The sequence below is a fragment of the Primulina huaijiensis genome, chromosome 2 (genome assembly GCF_012295235.1).
Source record: "Primulina huaijiensis isolate GDHJ02 chromosome 2, ASM1229523v2, whole genome shotgun sequence".
NCBI lineage: Eukaryota > Viridiplantae > Streptophyta > Magnoliopsida > Lamiales > Gesneriaceae > Primulina > Primulina huaijiensis.
This window is the reverse complement of record NC_133307.1, coordinates 23120758-23142003: the sequence shown is the minus strand read 5'-3', so window position 1 is coordinate 23142003 and position 21246 is coordinate 23120758. Positions and strand designations below refer to the sequence as shown.

Here is a 21246-nt window from a genome sequence, read left to right as displayed (position 1 = left end):
TAAGTGAAAAAATTTCAATTAATGTGTGAATAACTTGCATAATTATTTCTTCCACAACAGTAAAACTAGGAAGATAAGGCAGATACACATTTCTTGAACAAAACACAACAATACCAGCCAGAATGTAGCCTTACTGAAGTACTTAAACATCCCATTACTTGAATCTATTTGAACTACAATACATATCAAACGTTTCACGACCAAATTTCACCGCCCCATAACAAGATAAAACAATTGATTTTCAACAGATGACAAGCCCGTGTAATCTAGTTTCGCCAACTGTTTTGTTTCTTGGCTTCAAATGCTGCTCCGTCGTTGATCATATCCTGTGCGTCCGTCTCCATTCCGAGCTTGGAAAGAGCAAGAGCCTGCATATAGAAGGCCGTTGGCCATTCGGGCGAGCAAACCTGAGCCTGCATGGCATCTCTCAAAGCAAGTTCCGGTTGGCCGATCATCAGATAAGAGAGAGCTCGCCTCACGAATACCGTGCCAGATGGGACAGTCATCAACGATACAAGCTACATGAAGCAAAATAATTGGATTCGGTTCAGGAAAGCAGAGGTGAGAAACTTTACATATAAGAAGATACGTGTGATATGTGGTATGCAGAATTTTGAGTAAATGGCCAGTCTCTAATTACTGAATGAACTTCGACTTTGCAGGAATATGAACAGCGAAACTGCCCTGTCACACCCCGAACAAGCTCAAACAAGCAAGATTATATACAGATTCTACTAACCACTTACTTTGTATCCACACTCACTTTATGGAAATTATTGATCCAAGTTGTTGTAGAAGTTCTACTGGTAGCACTAGACAGCCATTAACATATATCCCAGAATTTGATGTAGGACAAGGTATTACATGCTCGACCCATACGATGATAGAAGATCAATCTTGAGCAAACAAGAACACTATACCTTGGAGTAGTAGTCAATCGCATTCTTGAAATCCTTGTCTCGGAATGCAATATCCCCAAATTTCTTTGTATTTAGCATGTCTTGAACTTGTTGTGTCCACTCTTGGAATGAGAGCTTTACCAGTGAGCACACATTACATAAATATGAATTGCAAATGGTAAAAGTAGAATAACTTCATACAACATAGATTACGCATCAAAGTTCAGATTGTAACACGTTCTAAACAAGCAACATTGACTTTCAATACATACTTCAAGCACAAAAGAATTTGGAGTAATACTTGGAATATCCAACAAACTTGAGATGGTTTCCGATTCTATGTTCAAAGATTACAAGAAAATAGCTAACCTCATTATCGGCACCTTCATCATCTTTGTAACCTGTCTTAAGCAAGATGTCCTGTACGGCAGTAAGGTCCATTCTTGCACAAGCCTTTCCAAGAGGAGATAGCATGGTGGGCAGAACCACAGGGGTTTTTGTCAGACCCATAAGCACATGTGATGCGACCTACAATGGTAAATAGCATCACGTTTGCAAATTAATTCGAAATATTGAGCTAATAGAGCAGGAGCAGTTGGTTTTCCAAAATGTATGTGATCATGGGTAAGTGCATATAACAAAAGAAAATCTGCTAGATTGAAGTGTTACCTCATTCTGCTTTTGAAGGGGTGCTACAGCAGTAAGAAGAAACTTGATACTAGGCCTATCCCTAGCCTCATACTGAAGGCACTTTGAGGCAAGTTCGACTAGTGCGGTAGCATCGTCGTTAGCATATTGACCCTCCAAGGACGAGTCCATCACCAATAAAACATTTTTTCCTCTAATCAGGTCCAAAGCCTGAGGAACAGGCTCAACATTACGAAACTCATCAATTAAAAGACTCAGAAAATATACAAGTCATCTTGGATATATGATATCATTGACTAATGAGGTCAACAATCATTTTAATTTAGCAAATTACATGTGACTAGCACATCCTTCTGCATTCCTCATAATAATTACTGAATTAAAATTGTTTTTCATTCTGTGTCTTAAGTCTTTTCAATATTCAGCTATATGGTACTCAGGTTGATCAACTCAAAACTTACTATCGACTATGCCGTTAGTATCTAGCATGTGCGTTATAATTAATTATTGTAAGATGCTGCTCAACTATTTGAGAGTAATTAGTTAAAAAAATGAAACTGAAACCTAAAAGGGTATAATGCTGAAAAAACAAAAACCAGGAAAACATAAATGAATACAAGTGATAAAAGCACTGTACATGGCTGGGTGGAATATGCTTCCCACTCAAAAGGTCCAGAAGCACAGTTCCATAACTGTAGATCACGCTCTCTGGAATCACCCTGCCTGAAAAGGTTAAGATAAAAAATAAAATATAAAATAAAAAATAAAAAATAAAAAAGTCAAGTCATACCAAATTATTAGATAGTATAGTTAACCAAGCATGGTACATCACTCAATGTAAACCATCCATGAGATTGTCATTATACTTGAATCTCTTGGAACTATGGAAGAAATAACCGCACACTAAAGTGTCTCGAGTTATAATCTCTTGTTCAGCAAGGTAGCTATCATAGAATTTTAAGGTAAGTCTTCATTGCTTGGTCTATTTTCATGCGCAGAAGATTCACTATGATAATTTAATGCATATAACAAGAAGGAAATAAAATTGTGGAGTTCAGGAGATTGATAAAATTTTAGCTAATGTGCTCTGCCTGTCATTTTTATTTCCGATAACTCATCCAGTGAGACGTTCCATCGTGAATCTCCTTTTTTATGTATGGCGTATGGTATCCTAGTTATTGTCCATCAAGAAAACATCTTTCAAGTTTCAACATGCCCACCATAGCTGTATAAGGCACTACATTTTTCGTTCATTTGATGCATCTATGCTGGAGTAAGAAGGAGCAGTTCACAAAGATTTTCAAGCTCGAACAAGAAAATAGAGAGAAGCCCTGAATCACCACTCTCGTATATTAGAATGGTACTCGAGAAAATTTCAACGGTAACATTATATGAAGGAGCTACAGGGAAAACATGAATATACCTGTACGTAAAAACTCCGGGGGAGTGTAAGCTAAATTGGTGCTATAGCTCTTCCCATCCCTACTGTTTTTCATCAAGCCGAAACTAGATAACCTAGGGTCTCCATCCTGCAATATGAACCCATGTAATCAAAACCAAATGATCCATTTTAACTGTCAATAGCCATTTACACCAGCAAAAATCTTATGATGCATCTTGTTCAGGTTATAGAGGATTACAGTAAGCCAGTTTCTACACTAATGAAAAGCATAACCATTTTGTAGTGACCATATATCTGGGACATGGTTCATGGTCCAATGTAGAAAGGCAGTTCATTTTTTAGGTCACACTGAAAATACGAGCACAAGCAAACTGGTAGACTGATTGACTAGTAATGTTCAGTTTCTGCGAGTACAAGATTAATGGTTGTTCGGGCAACTTATGTTAACTCGATTACCTCATCAAAAAGAACTCTGTAAGCATTTAAGTCGTGATATATTTTCCGGTCTTCGGCATTGCAGTGGTCAAGGGCTTCTGCAATGTTGTATGCGATTCTCACACGCATTTCCCACTGGAGAGGTTGTTTATCCCCTGCAGCAAAATGTGAAGAAACACACCCGATGAAATGGCGGAAAATCAGAAGCTTAGTTATGCTTTATATGTGAACAAGTCGAAAGGGAGGGCCAAAAGATATTCAGCCTAAGACATATGTCAAATGATTTCAGAATTACTGAAGTGATTAGAAAAAAATAAAAAAAATCCTACAATGAAACAGATGCTTAGACAGCGTATCATTTGGCATATATTCAGCAATTAACAGGCGTTCATCTCCTTCAGCGCAGCATCCAATTAAGTTCACCATTCTCTTGTGTCTGACCTTGCCAACTCCAGCAGCTTCTGCCTGTGAAGGAATGTCATCGATGATGTTGTAAGAAGCTTAGCAGTTTTTCAAAATTAGACATTTTCTTGTGAAAAAACGTCAGGGATAGCATAGTAATTCTTCGAAATGACATCTCACGCTCAGTCATTTACAGTTGATTGACAATGACAAACAATTTCAAATTGATGATACAATATATCCTAGCAAAATAAGTTGCAACATATTCAATATATGTTAGATAGCATATCCAAAAAACTTTAGAGGTGTTAAACGAGAGCTATGACAAAAATCTGCTATAAAATTAAAGGATTTTATGGAACATTCCTCAAAATGCAAATATTAATGCGTAAATTGTTATAAATAATCAGAGGCATACTAAATCAGAACCAATTAACTGTAAAACTACTCCTTTCGACAGTCGAACAAATAAAGTGACAGATGGAACAATATCACCAGGAGTGATTGTAATTTTACTACAGCAAAAATCAAGTAAAAGAACACTACTAGCACATTGGTCCAGCTCACATATGCACTACAATTGAATGGTAAGTAAATGAAAATATGTTGACACTTGTATCACCGAAACATATAGAAAACTGACCACAAACTGTTGCGGATCAGGCCATGATTGCTTTGAGAATCGTTTGATGGCAACAAGCCGGTTATTCCGAAGTTTCCCTCTATACACGACATTAGGAGCTCTCTCTCCACTCTCTGAAACTATCAACTCACTGCTGAAGCCATTCGTTGCAGCTCGCAGTTCTGAAAGTGCAAATTCGTTGAAAGCAGGTATTTGATCCTGATCCACTTGGCCCCCATTTTCTGGGCAGTAATCAATCAACATATAAAATGTCTCAGAAATTTTCAGTTGTTTTACCCTTGAATATGGAAAATGCAGAATGTTCAATGTTTAACAATGATACAAAACATTCTGCTTGTACAAGTGTGTGTTAAAATATTGTCCACTTTTTGTAACTATTAGTTTTTATTATTTAATAAAATATCGTTTCCTATAAGCGTGTGTTAACATATTAAAGTATAATTCTATCCGAAATAATCATATCCCAATGTGACACTATCACAGCTCAATAACCCAATTTTTATTTGCTCAACACGCATAAAAGAAAAACCCAAGTGACAAAAGGGTGAATAAATAAAGTGCAACACATATTTAAAACTGAATTCTAAACAAAACGCAAATTGTATCCAGACACGATAAGGCAATTCACAGGGGAAATTATGAGGGACGTGAAAGTAGTCCGTGAAAGGTAAAACACATGGTATAAAATGTATAACATAGACAATGTTTCTGGCCAAAACTCAAAAAAGCATACAGCGACGATGGACTGGGCGATGCGCAGTTCCGATAAAAGGACTCAGGAATGACCTGAACACTGAACGACCACGATATCAGCTGAAAATATGTGGTGCCTATGGTAATAGAATGGTATTACCGTACATGGAAAGTTTTATGTAGAATTATAATAATTTTAATTAGCTAAAGAAAATGGATGATCTGGATCTTTCCAAAACATCGCAAAGGAACTGGAATGGTAGCCAATATGGCACCAAGATACATTCGCATTTACTTGATATCTTGATTCACACCATCCAAAGAACATTTCAAGTGCGCAGATAACAGAGAGAGAGAGAGAAACTTTGTCACCAGTCACAGATAAACGAGCACATACAATGGCTCAATCATTCATAAATCACATTCTTATAATCTCGGAAACTAACAAGAAACAAATTAAGAAGATTAAGAAACAATGAGAATCAATAAACGTCGCACCCACAATGAGTTAAAAGCACACAAGCCAATACGCTCAAAAGCTCACCAAATGGTTAAGTAAGAACAAAGAAGAAAGATTGAAATACCCGGATCTGGTTTAGCATCAGGCTGAGAAGATTCCTGGTCAGGTGATTGAACGTTAGCGGTTTTGGACTGCAAACAGCCCATCTCTAGTTTGCTCACATTCACACTTCCACACTCACTCCGTGTATTTAGCACTTAAATAAGTACACTACTTTATGCTTACCTACGAGCTAAAAACCTTGACAGGTGGTTTCAACTTTCAAGAAACAAGGACAAAAACTTGATATTGCCCAATCAAATCAAGAGAACACCTCTCTACCGTTACCTATGAGCAAAAAACATGTTGGGTTTCAAGAAACAAAGCTAAAATTTCAATCTTTGGGAATCAATGTAAGAAAGTTCCACTAAATCTTCAATATTCGAACTAAAAACCTTGAAGGGTGTCAAGAAACAAGGCAAGAACAATTTGTTCTCGGGAAATCAATGTGGACGCAACTTTACCTGTTTATGAGAGAGGGATCGATTATTAGAAAGAGTGGGAGTGGGATTTGACATGATAAGAGGATGATTGGCATGTGAAGAGAGAAGAAGAGGTACTGATTTTGCAGTAAAAACTGTAAAATGCTTTGGTGGTTGTGTGCATCCAACCGAGCAGTTCCATTTTTCACACCTGCAGCAACTGTGTGCGTTTCTCTGCGTTTGTGTGTAAAGCTTGTGTGCCTTTTTGTGTGTATAAAGTACGGGGAAAAAAAAAAAAATTTACATAGTTTGGTATATAAAATATGAAAGCTTTTTTCCCCTTGATTTATTATTTTTTAAGTTTATTTCGAAATAAACTTCAAATATCTACTCAAAAACAAAGGTCAAATCACACGTAAAAAGAACAATTTTTTTTTTTATCAAAATAGGATTAAAATCTAAATTTTTTATTTTGGGAGGTTTTGATTCTATACATGTACTTTCATATATAATAACATAAAGAATACAAGGAGGAATGATGTAAATTTTATTTTATTTTTTGAATGACATATTCCTTTATGAGATTATAATATTTAAGAAAAATACGTTAGATGGTTTATCTATTTTAATAACTATATATATTATAATATAATTATTGAGTTATTCCAAAATATTGAAAAAGATCAAGATCCTAATTGGTAATGCCACACTTTGGTCCTCACTTGGAATAAGATAACAACATCTCACGCACCATTTGGTCAAATTGTTAATATTGAAACTTAGACCTAACTCAATCCCAAAAGCTAGCTCAAAAGGGGAGGATTGTCCAATTTCATATATGCAACTCTCAGGGATTTTATCTAACCGATGTGAGACAACTAACACATCTTCCTCACGCCTAGGAATGAACATCTGGAGCGTGAAATTTACAAATGACCTAATTATGGGCAGAACGGGTGTCTCAACTATGGACAATCCAACACATAATGGTAGAACATGAGCTCTGATACCATATTAAGATTGGAACTTGGACCTCTTAACACAAATACTTATAAAAGATTTTTTTATGAATAAATATGTGTTTGGAAAAATATTCGATAAAAACTATTTTTTACTCGAAGAATATTATTTTCTATTTTAAAAACATAAAAAAAAACCTCTAAAGTATACATTAAAAAATATACTTGGAAAATAATTTTTATTAAAAAAAATTTTACAAAAATTTTGGTCAAACACATATTTAAAGTCTTTTTAACTAATAAAGTATTTGTCTAGAATGAGCCTCGATATCTACTATAATAGTATTTAAGAACCATTAATGGTAACAAGACTGTATTCTCAGGGCATTGCCCCAATAATGCATATAAGAATAGACATCGAGTTAGTGGACTAAGAGATCCAGTTTACCGATGTTCATAAAAAGATAGTGGCTACAAATTCTATAGCTATTAAAAAAAATGTCAAATGAAATTAAATAAGAAATAACATGGGTTTAGATGGAAGTTATTTTATTTACAAACATGTCGGACATAAGATGTGAGAGTGTGAGACAGGAACGGCCCAACAATTTAGTTCGAATTGTATTTAATGGGCCTGTGACAGCCCAAAGAGTTAAGAATAATTTTAACCGTCCTTCGGACAAGGCACGTGCATCGCTCGTGACAATCGCAAACGAACTTTCCAATTTTACTACATCGGAATCTAACCGAAAAGGTCGGCATTTCCCAATTTCATCGAGCAGGTATTTTTCTCCGAAATCTCTGTATTGTTTGTTGATTTCGTCATTTGTTTAATTCGTGTTGTTGGTTAATAATCATTTCAATGGAGGTTTATGTACGCTATCTTTCTTTGTTTTGAATCGATGGTTATTGGTTTTTGTTTTTGTCTCGTTTTGACTACTATTTGACTTTAATTTCGTTCTGCTATAGTTGATGGCTTCGTGATGAAATTTGTTGTTTCCTGTCCGAAGTTTTGACGTAAGATTGATTGCCCCTTTTTTGTTTGAAGATCTTAGGGGGTTTTATTGTGTTTTTTCTTTTATTGGGATTTTGAGATTAAAGTTATTGTGGAGTTCGTCTCGAGTTTCTGTCTTTGAAAATTTATCACCGGGGATTTTAGGCCTTTGCGTCTATGTGTATGAAAAGGCCCTTTATCTGCAGATTATGTTGATCATAATATGATTCTGGCGCATCATATTATGAAGTTTTCGACTTTAATCTTTGGTGTTCATTTCTATTGGGGGGTTCATCTCGAGTTTCTGTCTTTGAAGATTTATCACCGGGGATTTTAGGCCTCTGCTTCTATGTGTGAGAGGGCCCTTTATCTGCATATTGTGTTGATCTCAATATGATTATCGAGCATCGTATTATGTAGTTTTCGAATTTAGTCTTTGGGGTTCATTTCGTCGGACTAGAATCCCGGATTTCATTTGTTTCTTATATTTTGAAGTATTTTGAGGTGTTGGTGGCATCCTATATTTCAGATATCTGATTTTGGTACATGGATACAATTTTTTGAGTACCTTATGCTTTAGCCTTTGATGATAGCCTTTTGTGTGAAAAGGGTTCGAAAATATTTATGCACCTGGCTGATTAACTAATCAAATTGGGGATAGCAAGACTGTTAGGAATTATATGCTAACTAATATGCCGGGTATTCTAAAATTCGACCTAGGCGGCCGCACGAAAAAGTACTAGTAGGCCAGCCTAGGCATCCCTAGGATTAATTCAATATTTTTTCGGGTTTTTAAAAAATTAAAAGTCCAATTAAAATGAAAAATAATTTTTTATAGGCTTTAAGCCAAAGTCCAACAAGAAATGCGATTTGTTGACCTGATTTAACACACCGAATTTCATCTTAATATGTTGATACCGCTAGATGTGCTAGTCTTTGGTCTAATGTCCGACTAGCGCTTAGGAAATTTTAGAACCTTGGATATATCTTAGGTGATACTTACCGGTTTTCATACCTAATGATAGCTTATAATCATCATCTGTTGCGTAAGTTGTACTGACTAAATTTAGTGGAGTAGCTTCTTTTTATGGTGAAACTAGGGTGGTATCGAGTGTAGTTCAGAAATCAGAACCTGGTTGCAATAATTATATTTCACTTATTTATATAACTTTTCATGGGAGTTGGTGTATAAAGAGTTTATGCTGAATCACGGATGTGTCGTAAAGATGTTACTGTTCCTGATACTTTTCTCATGAGGCACGTCTTTATGTTCTGTAGTTTTCAGCGCTCTCATAGTTTGATCTGGTGTTTTTTTTCCCTCTGAAATAGACACTCGAGAATGAACCAAAGTGATATATAGACGAATCATCCAATGTAAAGAGAAATAAGACTGCCAGATGAAGTTGTTGATTAGACATGTGAATCTAGTGAACTCAGCTAATTAGCAGGTAGTCTTTCCCGATGGCCTTCTTTCTAACCTAGACCAAGTCTCCAAGCCTGTCTCTCATTTCAACATCAGTCTACACGCTCAGACATCTGCATTATTCTTTTGTTAGATCAAGTGGTAGGATTATGAAAATATACTGATCATTTAGTTATTTTTCTTGAGTGAAGCTGAACAAAGAGGGGATATTGGCCAGTTTTACAGAATTTTGTGTGAGCTAGTATCCGCTTGCTTGGCGGCGTAATATCATTGTTTCTTAGGATGTTCTAGGAACCATGCTTTTGTTGAATTCTTGCATGGGCATTGTAGCTTCTATTTCGTTCCAATGAAGAAGAAAATTGGTATACAGTGAATTAGGTTCCACGTGAAAAGTATTCTTGGGTTAGAGGGCCGTTGTAATTCCAAGGGACATATTTCCTGGTGTTAATATTCAAATGCTATGTTTTTGTGGTGACATTTAATGGTGATTGATTTCCATGGGACATGTATCGTTTGGTTTTCTCTTGAGTCAATATTTTTGTTGCAACGAAGAGTTATTTCTTTATTACAATATGCGGAGAGAATTAATAATTTATATTAGTAGAACTTTTACAAATACTCCTTATAAGAGCTGATATATTAAGATCGGCCTGATGGATTTGAAGACAAATTGCTTGGTTTCCATCATATTGTTACAATCTGGTTAGTCCCCTTCAATTTGATGTTTCAGTATTGAGATCTATGGATAAGAAAGAACCTGTCAAAGACATAGCTGAGGACGTGACTCGTGAATCACTAATTGCGATCTCTTATCGAGTACCCGAAGCAGATCAAAATGCTGAAAAGTCTCCCAAAGATGTAGAAGATGAGAAAGTCATTGAAACTACTGCTCGTGATGGAGACGAGAAATATCGATCCAAGTTAATATCCATATCCTATTCATCGTTGCCTGATGTGAAAGTTCTGCCATTATTGCCTGGCCAAGTTGATGGTTAGCCTTTCACAGTAGGTCTATAAATCGACACCACAATGTAAATCTTTCTGATCATTTATAGAACACTTCGTTTACTGGATTTTGGGTGTAATTGTGTTTTCTTTCGAAAACATGTACTGTAATATTGATATCATGATACATTTGGTGAGTTATCTTTTACAACTTTCCTACCTGCAGATCAACCCATTCTTCAGTCTTTTACTGGTAAAACCGGAAATTGGAACAATCTGCAGGACCCCATATTTTGTGTCATTATATATGTAAAGATTTGTTATTTTGGTTACGTTCTACTGGGTTTCATACGAAGGATAGCTTGGGAGGTGAAATTCAGATCTTTAGAAATAATACTAATCCTAAAATCAATATTTTTACACTTCTTTCACCCCTTGTTAAATCGGCTAGACTGTCACCAGTTATTTGGTTTACCACGTAACTTTCGGTATATAACCGACTTAAAAGATATTTTGACTAGCTACTTTAGTACTATGTAGTGTACCTTATTAAAAATATTTCGAAATTTTGAAACATCTAAAATCATATTGCTTACACGTAAATTATTTGTTTATTTTATAGGGAAAAATTTCAAATACATAATCGTAAAATGTACAACACTTCTATTGGACCGATTTTCAGGAACCGAAACTTGTACTATATAATATTAAATTATTACAGGGTCATTCAAGATTTCAGACAAAATGGTTTGTAAAACCCGACATTTAGATCATAATATCAAATGAAGGGCATGGCCATTTGAGGCCTAGACTAGAAGACATATTTTCAAAAGTTGGTAATTCCAACTTGTGAAGGATAGCAGAAGAAGACAACATGTTTATCTGTGCATTAGCCCATTTTGCTCTGTTTTCTGGGGTTGTCTTTTTTAGCTTTTGGAGATTTCAATGGATCTTCTTGCCCTTCACAAATTCAGTGGTGTTGTCTGTTTCTGTGAGGCGCTGAATGTAATTTTAGTGGACATTTCTGGTTCTGAGTTACTGATTTTGGACCTTTTCTACCCCCCAAAAAGGCTATAAATAGAAGATATTTTATCATTTAGTGACCATAATCTTAGAAAAGATATCGTGATATTGACACTCAGGATGTGTGAGCTATTTCGTTTTCAGACGATGTGACATGATTTTGTGATAGGTTAGTGTCGCTGCTGTATCTTTTATTTTCAAAATCGAAATATTCAGATTTAACATGATTTTTTTAAAATTTTCATTAGTTAATTAATAAATTGTCGAAAATATCTCGATAGCTGTATGATTATGATGAGTTGGGTATATGTTTTTAAATATTTATATAAATATGTTACTTTTCTCTATTTTAAAATGTTATAATAATTTTTTGTATTAACAGTTATATTTAAAATTACATAAAATTGAAACCAATATCGAGTTCAATTTAGATAAGGTATAGATAATTTTGTATCTTTGTTAATTTATCATAATAAATTTTTAAATATTAAATACTATATAGAGTTATGAAAAAGTATAATTTTATCCACCGAAAATCATGAATTTAGATTTTAGAATACTTAATAATATGGTATATGGTATTAGATAATAAAAAAATAATAATAATAGTTGTGTGATCAAATAATCTGCTAATGAATCGTAATTTTGCTGGTATTAATTAATATTAAACATCGGGAACACTTTTCAATATAATTATTTTCATTGAAAAAAAAAAGTAAATTAAAGATGTATTATTAGGACAGATATAGTAATTAAATTGTTGAAGAAATTCTCTACTTTTCCGTTACCCGATAACTGGGAAATACCAAAATAGAAACAGTACGTGAATATTTTATGCATGGAAAAAGCTCAACACATGCATGTGGGGTTATGACTTATATTCAACATTTGAGCCACAATAATCATCTACGACATGAATTGGAATCCAACTCTAATATCCACACACAACACAAACCCAAGTTTAATATTGTATGTCGTTACTGATCCCACCATTAACATAGGTGGTCTATTCTGAAATAAATGAATACATTAGTAGAAATAATTTAAGATTAGACATAATGAAAATGAGGATAAGAATGTGGAGACAAGGTTCACACATCATGGTTCCACGTGCTCAATTATACACATAGAGAAAAAAAAAACCGTTAATATATTTTTTTTATTATGAGTGGAGTCAGTTGTAAATCTTGAACTCGAGACGTCTCAAACACACAATATATTAAATGTTTTATGTGTTGTACGAGAGAGTTTTGATGGTGAAGTTTTTTTTCCCCCCCCCCCCTTAAATAATCCTCATTTTTTAAAAAACCTCAAATGTTATTTTAAAAGAGGTAGTTTGTAATATTTGTTCTCTGATTCAATTTTAATATCAATAGTGATACCCATGAATAAGCCATCAAAATCAGGCCCAAATCAGATTTTGGATCTCGGCCCATCTCTAGCCAAGGTAGAAGGGCAATGACAGACCTATGTACTCTCCAATAAATATCATGTTTTTAGTGTCTAATTCATGGATTCAGTATATTGATTTTTAGCAGCACCCTTAACTGTCATCTCATTATATTCTCAGTCTCTGACTTGAGCGTCGGAGGGGCTACAGCGGGACACCCTCCTCGTCCCTTTTTAACGGTCTCCTTCGTGATTTCAGGTCTAGAGTAAATTCGAGGTCTACATTCGGACTACGTCACCTGCTGGAACCGGACCCTAAATTTTCAATGAGTATCAAAATAGTGTTGATGAGACTTGATAATTTATTTTTATATTTTATCTGTCTTTGAATTCAATAAATTATGTACAGATTGAATTATAATCAAATTGATTAATCATAAATTTTATTTCTTTCCTTGCTTTAGCACATTCTTTATGCTGGGCGTGCAAGTAGGTGATTCGACACTGCCGTGGCCGTTTCTTTATCTTAAGTCGAAAGAGGCAGCCCATGCCCATGGCCCATTAATATAGAATATACAATACATTATTAAGGTCAAAATCAATTCATAAACTTTTTTATTTTATTTATTTTAAAGAAATATAAATTTATTTTACTAGGCAATAACATAAATTATATATAAAAAAAGAAGAAAATAAAAAGAAAAAGAAGAATAACATCTGTATTTCATTTAAGCCCATTCCACTGTACATGATTGATTTACATTTCCAATGGAAGGTCTATAGAGTCGTGATCATCATGAATGGACCGATAATATATGAGCCTTTTTTAGAAAAAGTAAAAATAAAAATATATCCAAATACGAAGGTTCTCAGCTAATGGCCGAAAAAAAAATCTCAAACTAGGGAGGGAAAATCTATAAGTTTTTTTTTTTGTTGTCTCGCATTGCCTTTGTTAAAGTAAAATTTTGATTTATTTATTGTGTGTTAGACTCAATAACTCGTCGAGTTAAAAAAGGGGGGAAAATACTAAATTTGTGCTTGTATAGATATAAAATTGTTGTGGATTTATAAAATATTGTTACCACCAATAACCTGCCACAATCTACCATTTGACGTGATGGGTTTTGGTCTGCCATTTGAAAAATTATCTGCCCAATCCGTCTATATAGAGGATGAGCGGGACCTAACCAATTCGCAATTATATTAGGCTGATTGAACCTAACCTTATCATAAAAAACTAGCTTCAATGAGAGTAATTGTCTAAATCTATACATACAACTCTCATAACTTAATTCGACTTATGTGAACATCTAACATATATCTCATGTCTACAAATGAACAACCGGAATATGAAATTTTATAAAGTAATAGCAGGTGGATCTATAAAGATAATTCGACATATAATGATATATATAAATTTTAATATTAATATTATATTAAAATTAAGATTTAGACCTAATTGTCGTCCAAAACTGTAGTATTTTAATTAATGTTAACAATTAAGTAGGTTATCAAGGTGTTATGAAATGAAAGAGAGGACTACTTTGACTATCATCACAGGAATCGATGCAACGCACAAGAAGACAAATCGAATAGAATGAGGCCGGCAAATTTAGCTTCGTGTATGTCCTATTTTCCATTTACAAAGATACATAAATTCCACCCCCCTCTCCCTACCTCACATTTGATCACTTCTTTATTACACTTATTTTATTTAATTCGAAACAAATCCCACTTCAACTTTTTGATTGTTCTCTCCCATTTTTCCTTTTCATCACATCCGCATCCCACTGCGTCTCTCTACTTCCCTCTTTATATGATCCGTCATAGTACTCGGAAAAGGACTCATGGGAGTTTAAAACAACTTCTTCTTCTTTTTTTGTTCCTCCTTCGACATCCTCTCTTCTTTGTTGCAGATCAAACAACCCTTTACGATTTTAAGCTCAAAATTAATCTTGATGGGTTGGATGATTATATTAGTGGGGTGTTTTTGTGGGGTTTGGGTGGTGAAATGGGCGTTAAAGGGTGTAAATTGCTGGTATTGTGAGAGGGAATTGGGTGAGAAAAGGTATCAACTTCCGCCAGGTGATTTCGGTTGGCCGTTTATTGGTAACATGTGGTCCTTCCTTAGAGCTTTCAAGTCTGCCAATCCCGAATCGTTCATCTCCTACTTCGTTAACAGGTCACCATCTCTTTCTATANGAATCTACCCTTTCATACGTACATACTTACATATATATATGTGTATATGTACGTATGAAAGGGTAGATTCAAATTAAAAGTCTGTTGAGTGGGGGACAAGAGGGTTAGGCGGTGGTTTCACTTATTTACGAGATGAAATATATGTATATATATATTTTTGTGGGCATATACTAAGTTTTTACAATATTTATTGTCATAAAAGTAAATGTCGTGTATGGAGGAGAATCTTTGGAGCATGCATCAAGTTGACATGTTCTTTGTTATTTTTATTTATTTATTACAATTAGGTATATGATTAGGGGATCTCGAACTCGATCGACATATTTTCCTTTTTGTGCGACACTTGATGTCGAGGTCAAGAGGCCAGTTAGTTTTTTTTCACGTTGTTTAGTTATTCTTTGATAACATATGGCATTAGTTTTTACTTTATGAATTATGATAATTAATGATTGCCCCATGTTTGATGTATAATTAATTAATTAATTGGTTGTTTAACTTCTAATTCCGTATATATTGCACTGATTTCTTTTTCTTTTTTTTAAAAAAAAAGTTCTATTGATTGAAGCTGTAGATCACTTAAATCATTATGTTTTCATATCAATATTTGTTATGATGTGACATATTCAACTTATTTTCATATCTTAAAATTTGACTTTGTTTTTTTCCTTTCTAAATTTCATGTATCACTGAATAACGTCTATTCCTTTTGCTTTTCTTAATTTTCGATCATTTGGGATGACTGTAGATTAGGGAGTGTTTGTAATTGCTTAAAAAAAAAGTTACTATATCTTTAAATTCAAGCACAGACGGTTACCATAATCCAATAGTAATTCGAGCATTGAGACTATAACGACACCATTTTAATTTTTTCCGTCAAATGGATTAATTGTATGTTGGAAATTTAATCAAATCCACTGATATTCCTCGATACCGAAAAAAAAATGCTCAACTTTTCCTCGAAAAATTGCAGATTTGGACATACTGGAATGTACAAAGTGCACATGTTTGGGAACCCTGGTATAATTGTCACCACAGCAGAAACATGTCGGAGAGTTTTAACCGATGACGACTCGTTTAAGCCCGGTTGGCCATCGGCCACCGTGAACCTCATCGGGAAGAATTCATTTGTCGGAATTTTCGATGAGGAGCATCGGCGGCTGCGCAAGTTGACATCGTCACCGGTGAATGGGCAAGAATCGTTATCTGTTTACCTGAAATATATAGAAGATAATGTGATATTGGCCTTAGAAAACTGGGCAGATATGGGACAAATCGAGTTCCTGACTGAACTTAGGAAACTAACTTTTAGGATAATAATGTACATTTTCTTGAGCTCGGAAAGTGAAGATGTTATGGAGACTTTGGAGAGGGAGTATACCGCATTGAATTATGGAGTCAGAGCATTGGCAATCAATATTCCTGGATTTTCTTACCATAAGGCACTTAAGGTAATTGGCGTATCGAATGTGTTCGATCTATGTCGTATAGATATTGCACCTTTTAATGACATGTTTTTTTTTTGAATTCAAAACACTGAAGTGCAAATTTGAGCATTGATTCTTAAATGAACTTTCGATATTTCAGGCACGAAAAAAACTTGTCGCTGTTCTTCAAGGTACAGTTACGGAACGCAGGGAGCGGAGGAGGAAACATGATCTGCCAAGCGAGAGGAAAGACATGATGGAAGCTCTAATGGATGCAGAAGACGAATACGGTAGAAGATTGAATGACGAAGAGATTATCGACGTTTTGGTCATGTACCTAAATGCTGGCCACGAATCCTCGGGGCACATTACTATGTGGGCTACGCTGTTCCTCCAAAACCATCCCCATGTGTTCGAAAAAGCCAAGGTTTGATATTAAGGTAGTATTTGCAAATACTTAAAAAAAAGATATTATGGACTTCTCTTTTATAAAGCTGCACAATAAAGAAAAAGTTCATAATCATTTTTTTAAACATTTGTAAACACTACCTAAAATATTTCAATGAATGGTCTGTATGTTAAATTAAACGAGAGCTTAATGTTGTTGTGCTATCAGAGTAGCAATATCTAGGGATGGCAATGGGACGGGACGGGGGCGGGTTTGCCATCCCCATCCCCGTCCCCTAATTATATCTCCGCTCCCATCCCCGGATCTATCCCGGATCTATCTAATCGGGGAATCCCCGTCCCCGAACCCGCGGGGATAAAATCCCCGTCCCCGTCCCCGTTTGAAATACCCGAATTTTTAAAATAATATATATTATCGGGGCGAGTTTGGGAGGGTTTGGTATGGGGATAGGATTCCCAAACCCGTCCCAATATATTTCGGGGATTTTTAAAAATCCCCGAACCCGAAACCAAACCCATTAACATATCCCCGAATCCGTCCCGTTTCGGGTTTTCCCCGCGGAGCCCCGAACCCGCGGGAATAAATTGCCATCCCTAGGCCAATATCCATCAGTATTGGACTTTAAAGTCCTTTTCTCGCTGTATCTGGACGAATTTTTATATATATATAAAATGTGGGATATATGCATTCAGGCAGAGCAAGAAGAAATTGTGAAAAACAGGCCACCGGGCCAACAAGGATTGACACTTAGAGAAGTTAGACAAATGGAGTATCTTTCCAAGGTTTGCCGTCTTACTCACTCTTTGACAATGTCGGCTTCAGATTCTTTTATTCTTAAAAAAATGCTTGTAAATCTCATAGGTAATCGACGAAACACTCCGCATCATAACGTTCTCGCTCGTGGTCTTCCGAGAGGCAAGGAACGACGTTCACATCAGTGGTAAGTAATACTACCATGCAACCACCCTCTTAAATGTTTATTCATGCATGCATGCTGATTCTTAAACTATAACATTTTCTTGCTTTGGTTCTTCAGGTTACACGATCCCAAAAGGATGGAAAGTTTTGGTATGGTTTAGGGGTGTTCATCTAGATCCTGAAACATATGTTGAACCGAAGAAGTTTGATCCTTCGAGATGGGATGTGAGTTTCTTTCCGAGTTGCAATGGAAATCTAGCACTTAGTTTCTTCTAATGGCACTACGGAAAGAGTTTTAGGAGCAGTTGAAATAACTCAACTTCAGTTTTTAATCCTAATACATTCTAATGTAATACGTAGGGATTCACACCCAAAGCCGGGAATTTTCTTCCTTTCGGCGCTGGAAGCAGATTGTGCCCCGGAAACGATCTTGCCAAGATTGAAATCGCGATATTTCTTCACTATTTTATCTTAAGCTACAAGTCCGTAGTCATGTTTATTATTCGAATTCTCATTGCGTTGTTGATATTTTTGGGAAAAATTTCATAGTATTTCTCGTTGCTTGTTGCAGGCTTGAGAGGCACAATCCTACAAGTCCGTTGATGTACCTACCACATTCCAGGCCTAAAGACAATTGTCTGGGGAGGATAAGAAGAGTTGCTACTCGAGATGTATAGTTCTGGATAATTTTAATTTTCATCGAAAATCCTTGTCTTATTTTTTGGCTCCTAAATTTTAGAATTGCGTCGGGGGCTTTTAGCCTTTAGGTCTTGAACTCAAGACTCCTTTCGATTTTGGGAAAGCTTATGTCACGAGGCTAACGAGTTGAATCTATGAATTTAATACAACAATTTTGTGAAATTGACCCTTCCCCCAATTCAAAATAAAAATAAAAAAATTATGGAAACGAGTGTTGGTCCCACGTGCAAAATTTGAGATAATAAAATCCGAAAATAAAGAATAAACTGAACACCGAGATTTACGTGGAAAACCTCTAAAAATTATTAGGGTAAAAACCACGGGCAAGATGAAAAGAATTTCCACTATAATATTTTATGGTGTACAACTCACTCACTGTGTTTACAAAGAGAACACTTTCTTAATACAGGAGAACAAAACACCTCACAAATATTATAGAACTAAGCACTCAAATGCTATTAGATGAGAGAAAATTCGAAGAATGGATAATTTCAGAATGAAAGAGGGAGCTCTGTTTATAGAGCATCTTGACCGTGTGAAGACGCGTATAAAACACGTCTTCTGTCTTCTCACGTAATTCCCGTGAAATTTCTTTGAAGCTTCCTCCAACCACGTTTTCAATTTTTTCAAAGTATAATTTTGATTATTCCACAAGACATGCATTTATTGCATGTCTTCTACCGACATTTCTCCCACTTGGAGATTTGATTGAGAATCAAACTCATCTCCACACATCCTTTCAATCTTGTCATTCTTTGCTGCTTACGTTTCCGCTAGACCACTTGAGAATCTACAACACTCAAACTTATCAGTGTTTACAGGCTTGGTCAGAAAATCAGCTATGTTATCCTTCGTATGGATCTTCTGCATATCCACGCTTCCTTCCTCTACTACTTCTCGCACAAGTGAAATTGAACTCCAATGTGTTTCGTCCTGGAATGAAAGGCTGGATTCTTTGCGATGTGCAAATCACTCTGACTGTCACAAAACAAAAGAACATTCTCTTGTTTGTGCCAGATCTCCTCCAATAACCTTAATCCATATTGCCTCCTTACAACCTTGAGTAGCTGCCATATATTCTGCCTCTGTTGTAGATAACGCCACAACTGTCTGGAGTTTTGAAACCCAGCTTACTGCTCCCCCTGCAAGTGTAAACACATAACAAGTAGTAGATTTCCTCTTATCAGGATCACCAACATAATCTGAATCGACATAGCCCCTGAGTGTAAAATCCGATCCTCCATAACATAATGCAGCATTCGAGGTACCCTTAATGTATCTAAGGATCATCTTAACAGTGCTCCAATGCTCTCTTCCAGGATTCGCCATATACCGACTAACTGCTCCCACTGCTTGAGCAAGGTCCGGTCTTGTACATATCATGGCGAACATCAAACTTCCCACTGCTGATGCATATGGTACTCGAGACATCTCAATCCTCTCTGCTTCACTGCTAGGACACATCTCGAAGGATAACTTGAAGTTAACAAGAAGAGGGGTCGAAATTGGCTTTACTATCTTGCATGTTGAAGCGTTGCAAGACTTTCTTCAAATAATTTTTCTGAGAAAGCCAAATCTTTATGTTACTTCTGTCTCGGTGAACTTGCATCCCTAGAATCTTGTTTGCTGGTCCCAAGTCCTTCATATCAAATTCCCTAGCCAACTGTGCCTTCAATCCTTGGACCTGATCTTTGTTGGGGCCTGCTACCAACATGTCGTCCACATACAACAGCAAAATAATATAATCATCATCAGACCTCTTGAAATACGTACAAGGGTCTGCACTCAGTCTGTTGTATCCAAGGCTCATGATATAGGAATCAAATCTCTTGTACCAACACCTTGGCGCCTGTTTGAGACCGTACAGAGATTTGTTCAACCTGCAAACCAAGTTCTCTTTGCCTTTTTCCGCAAAACCTTCTGGCTGGAGCATATAGATTTCTTCTTCAAGATCTCCATGAAGAAATGTCGTTTTCACATCTAGCTGTTCTAGATGTAGGTCAAACACCGCACACAATGTCAGCACCACTCTGACTGTTGTAAGCCGAACCACAGGAGAAAATATCTCATTGAAGTCAATGCCTTCTTTCTGAGCATACCCTTTTACCACCAATCTAGCACGATACCGCTCCACTTGGTTATTGCCATCACGCTTGATCTTATAGACCCATCTGTTTCCAATGGCTTTCCTTCCTCGTGGTAGTGTAACAAGATCCCAAGTTTTATTCCTGTCTAATGCCTCCAACTCTTCTTGCATTGCTATCATCCACAAAGATACATCCGAGCTTTGAGTAGCCTCGTGGAAACTCGATGGCTCACCATCCTCTGATAATAGACAATATGCAATATTGCTTTCAGTGACATAATCTGAAAGCCAACCTGGTGGTCTTCTGTCTCGAGTTGACTGCCTCACATTGGAAACTTCAGACTCAACATGTTCTTGTTCTTCGTGCTCTGGTACTGCTTCACAAGAAACTTGACCTTCGTCTGTCTTATTTTCCACCTGAAAAATAGTAGTTTCTGAATTTTGTGTGCCTTTGTCTCCCATTACTTTATCTTCTTCGAAGATAACATCTCTGCTGATGACAAGCTTGTGAACAGTAGGATCCCACAAGCGAAACCCCTTTACTCCATTAGCATAACCCAAGAAGATCCATTTTCTGGATTTCGAATCCAACTTTGATATTACTTGCTCATTGTACAGAACGTACACAGGACTTCCAAATGTATGCAAATGAGAATAATCTGTCGGCTTCTC

At 35.9% G+C, this 21246-nt stretch overlaps 2 protein-coding genes and 1 long non-coding RNA gene across 3 annotated transcripts; 2 read left to right on the top strand and 1 right to left on the bottom strand.

Annotated features, from left to right (window-relative positions):
* Nucleotides 1-66: 66 nt before the first annotated feature.
* LOC140970644 (serine/threonine-protein kinase BSK2-like) lies at nucleotides 67-6382 on the bottom strand. Its single transcript, XM_073432458.1, has 10 exons — nucleotides 5707-6382; nucleotides 4430-4650; nucleotides 3714-3849; nucleotides 3406-3539; nucleotides 2971-3076; nucleotides 2185-2270; nucleotides 1569-1757; nucleotides 1269-1427; nucleotides 921-1034; nucleotides 67-518 (listed from the first exon to the last, which is right to left on the bottom strand). Exons 1-10 carry the CDS (start codon nucleotides 5786-5788, stop codon nucleotides 267-269), a joined length of 1479 nt encoding a protein of 492 aa, XP_073288559.1. The 5' UTR covers nucleotides 5789-6382; the 3' UTR covers nucleotides 67-266.
* Nucleotides 6383-7942: 1560 nt separating this feature from the next.
* Nucleotides 7943-10518, top strand: LOC140970643 (uncharacterized). The gene is made up of 2 exons (XR_012174169.1): nucleotides 7943-10181; nucleotides 10309-10518. It is a non-coding gene; the product is annotated as an uncharacterized lncRNA (long non-coding RNA).
* A 3978-nt stretch (nucleotides 10519-14496) lies between these two features.
* On the top strand, nucleotides 14497-18647 carry LOC140960184 (ent-kaurenoic acid oxidase 2-like). Its single transcript, XM_073418341.1, has 8 exons — nucleotides 14497-15018; nucleotides 16009-16486; nucleotides 16623-16889; nucleotides 17564-17653; nucleotides 17733-17811; nucleotides 17908-18014; nucleotides 18150-18271; nucleotides 18361-18647. Exons 1-8 carry the CDS (start codon nucleotides 14795-14797, stop codon nucleotides 18464-18466), a joined length of 1473 nt encoding a protein of 490 aa, XP_073274442.1. The 5' UTR covers nucleotides 14497-14794; the 3' UTR covers nucleotides 18467-18647.
* Nucleotides 18648-21246: the final 2599 nt, after the last annotated feature.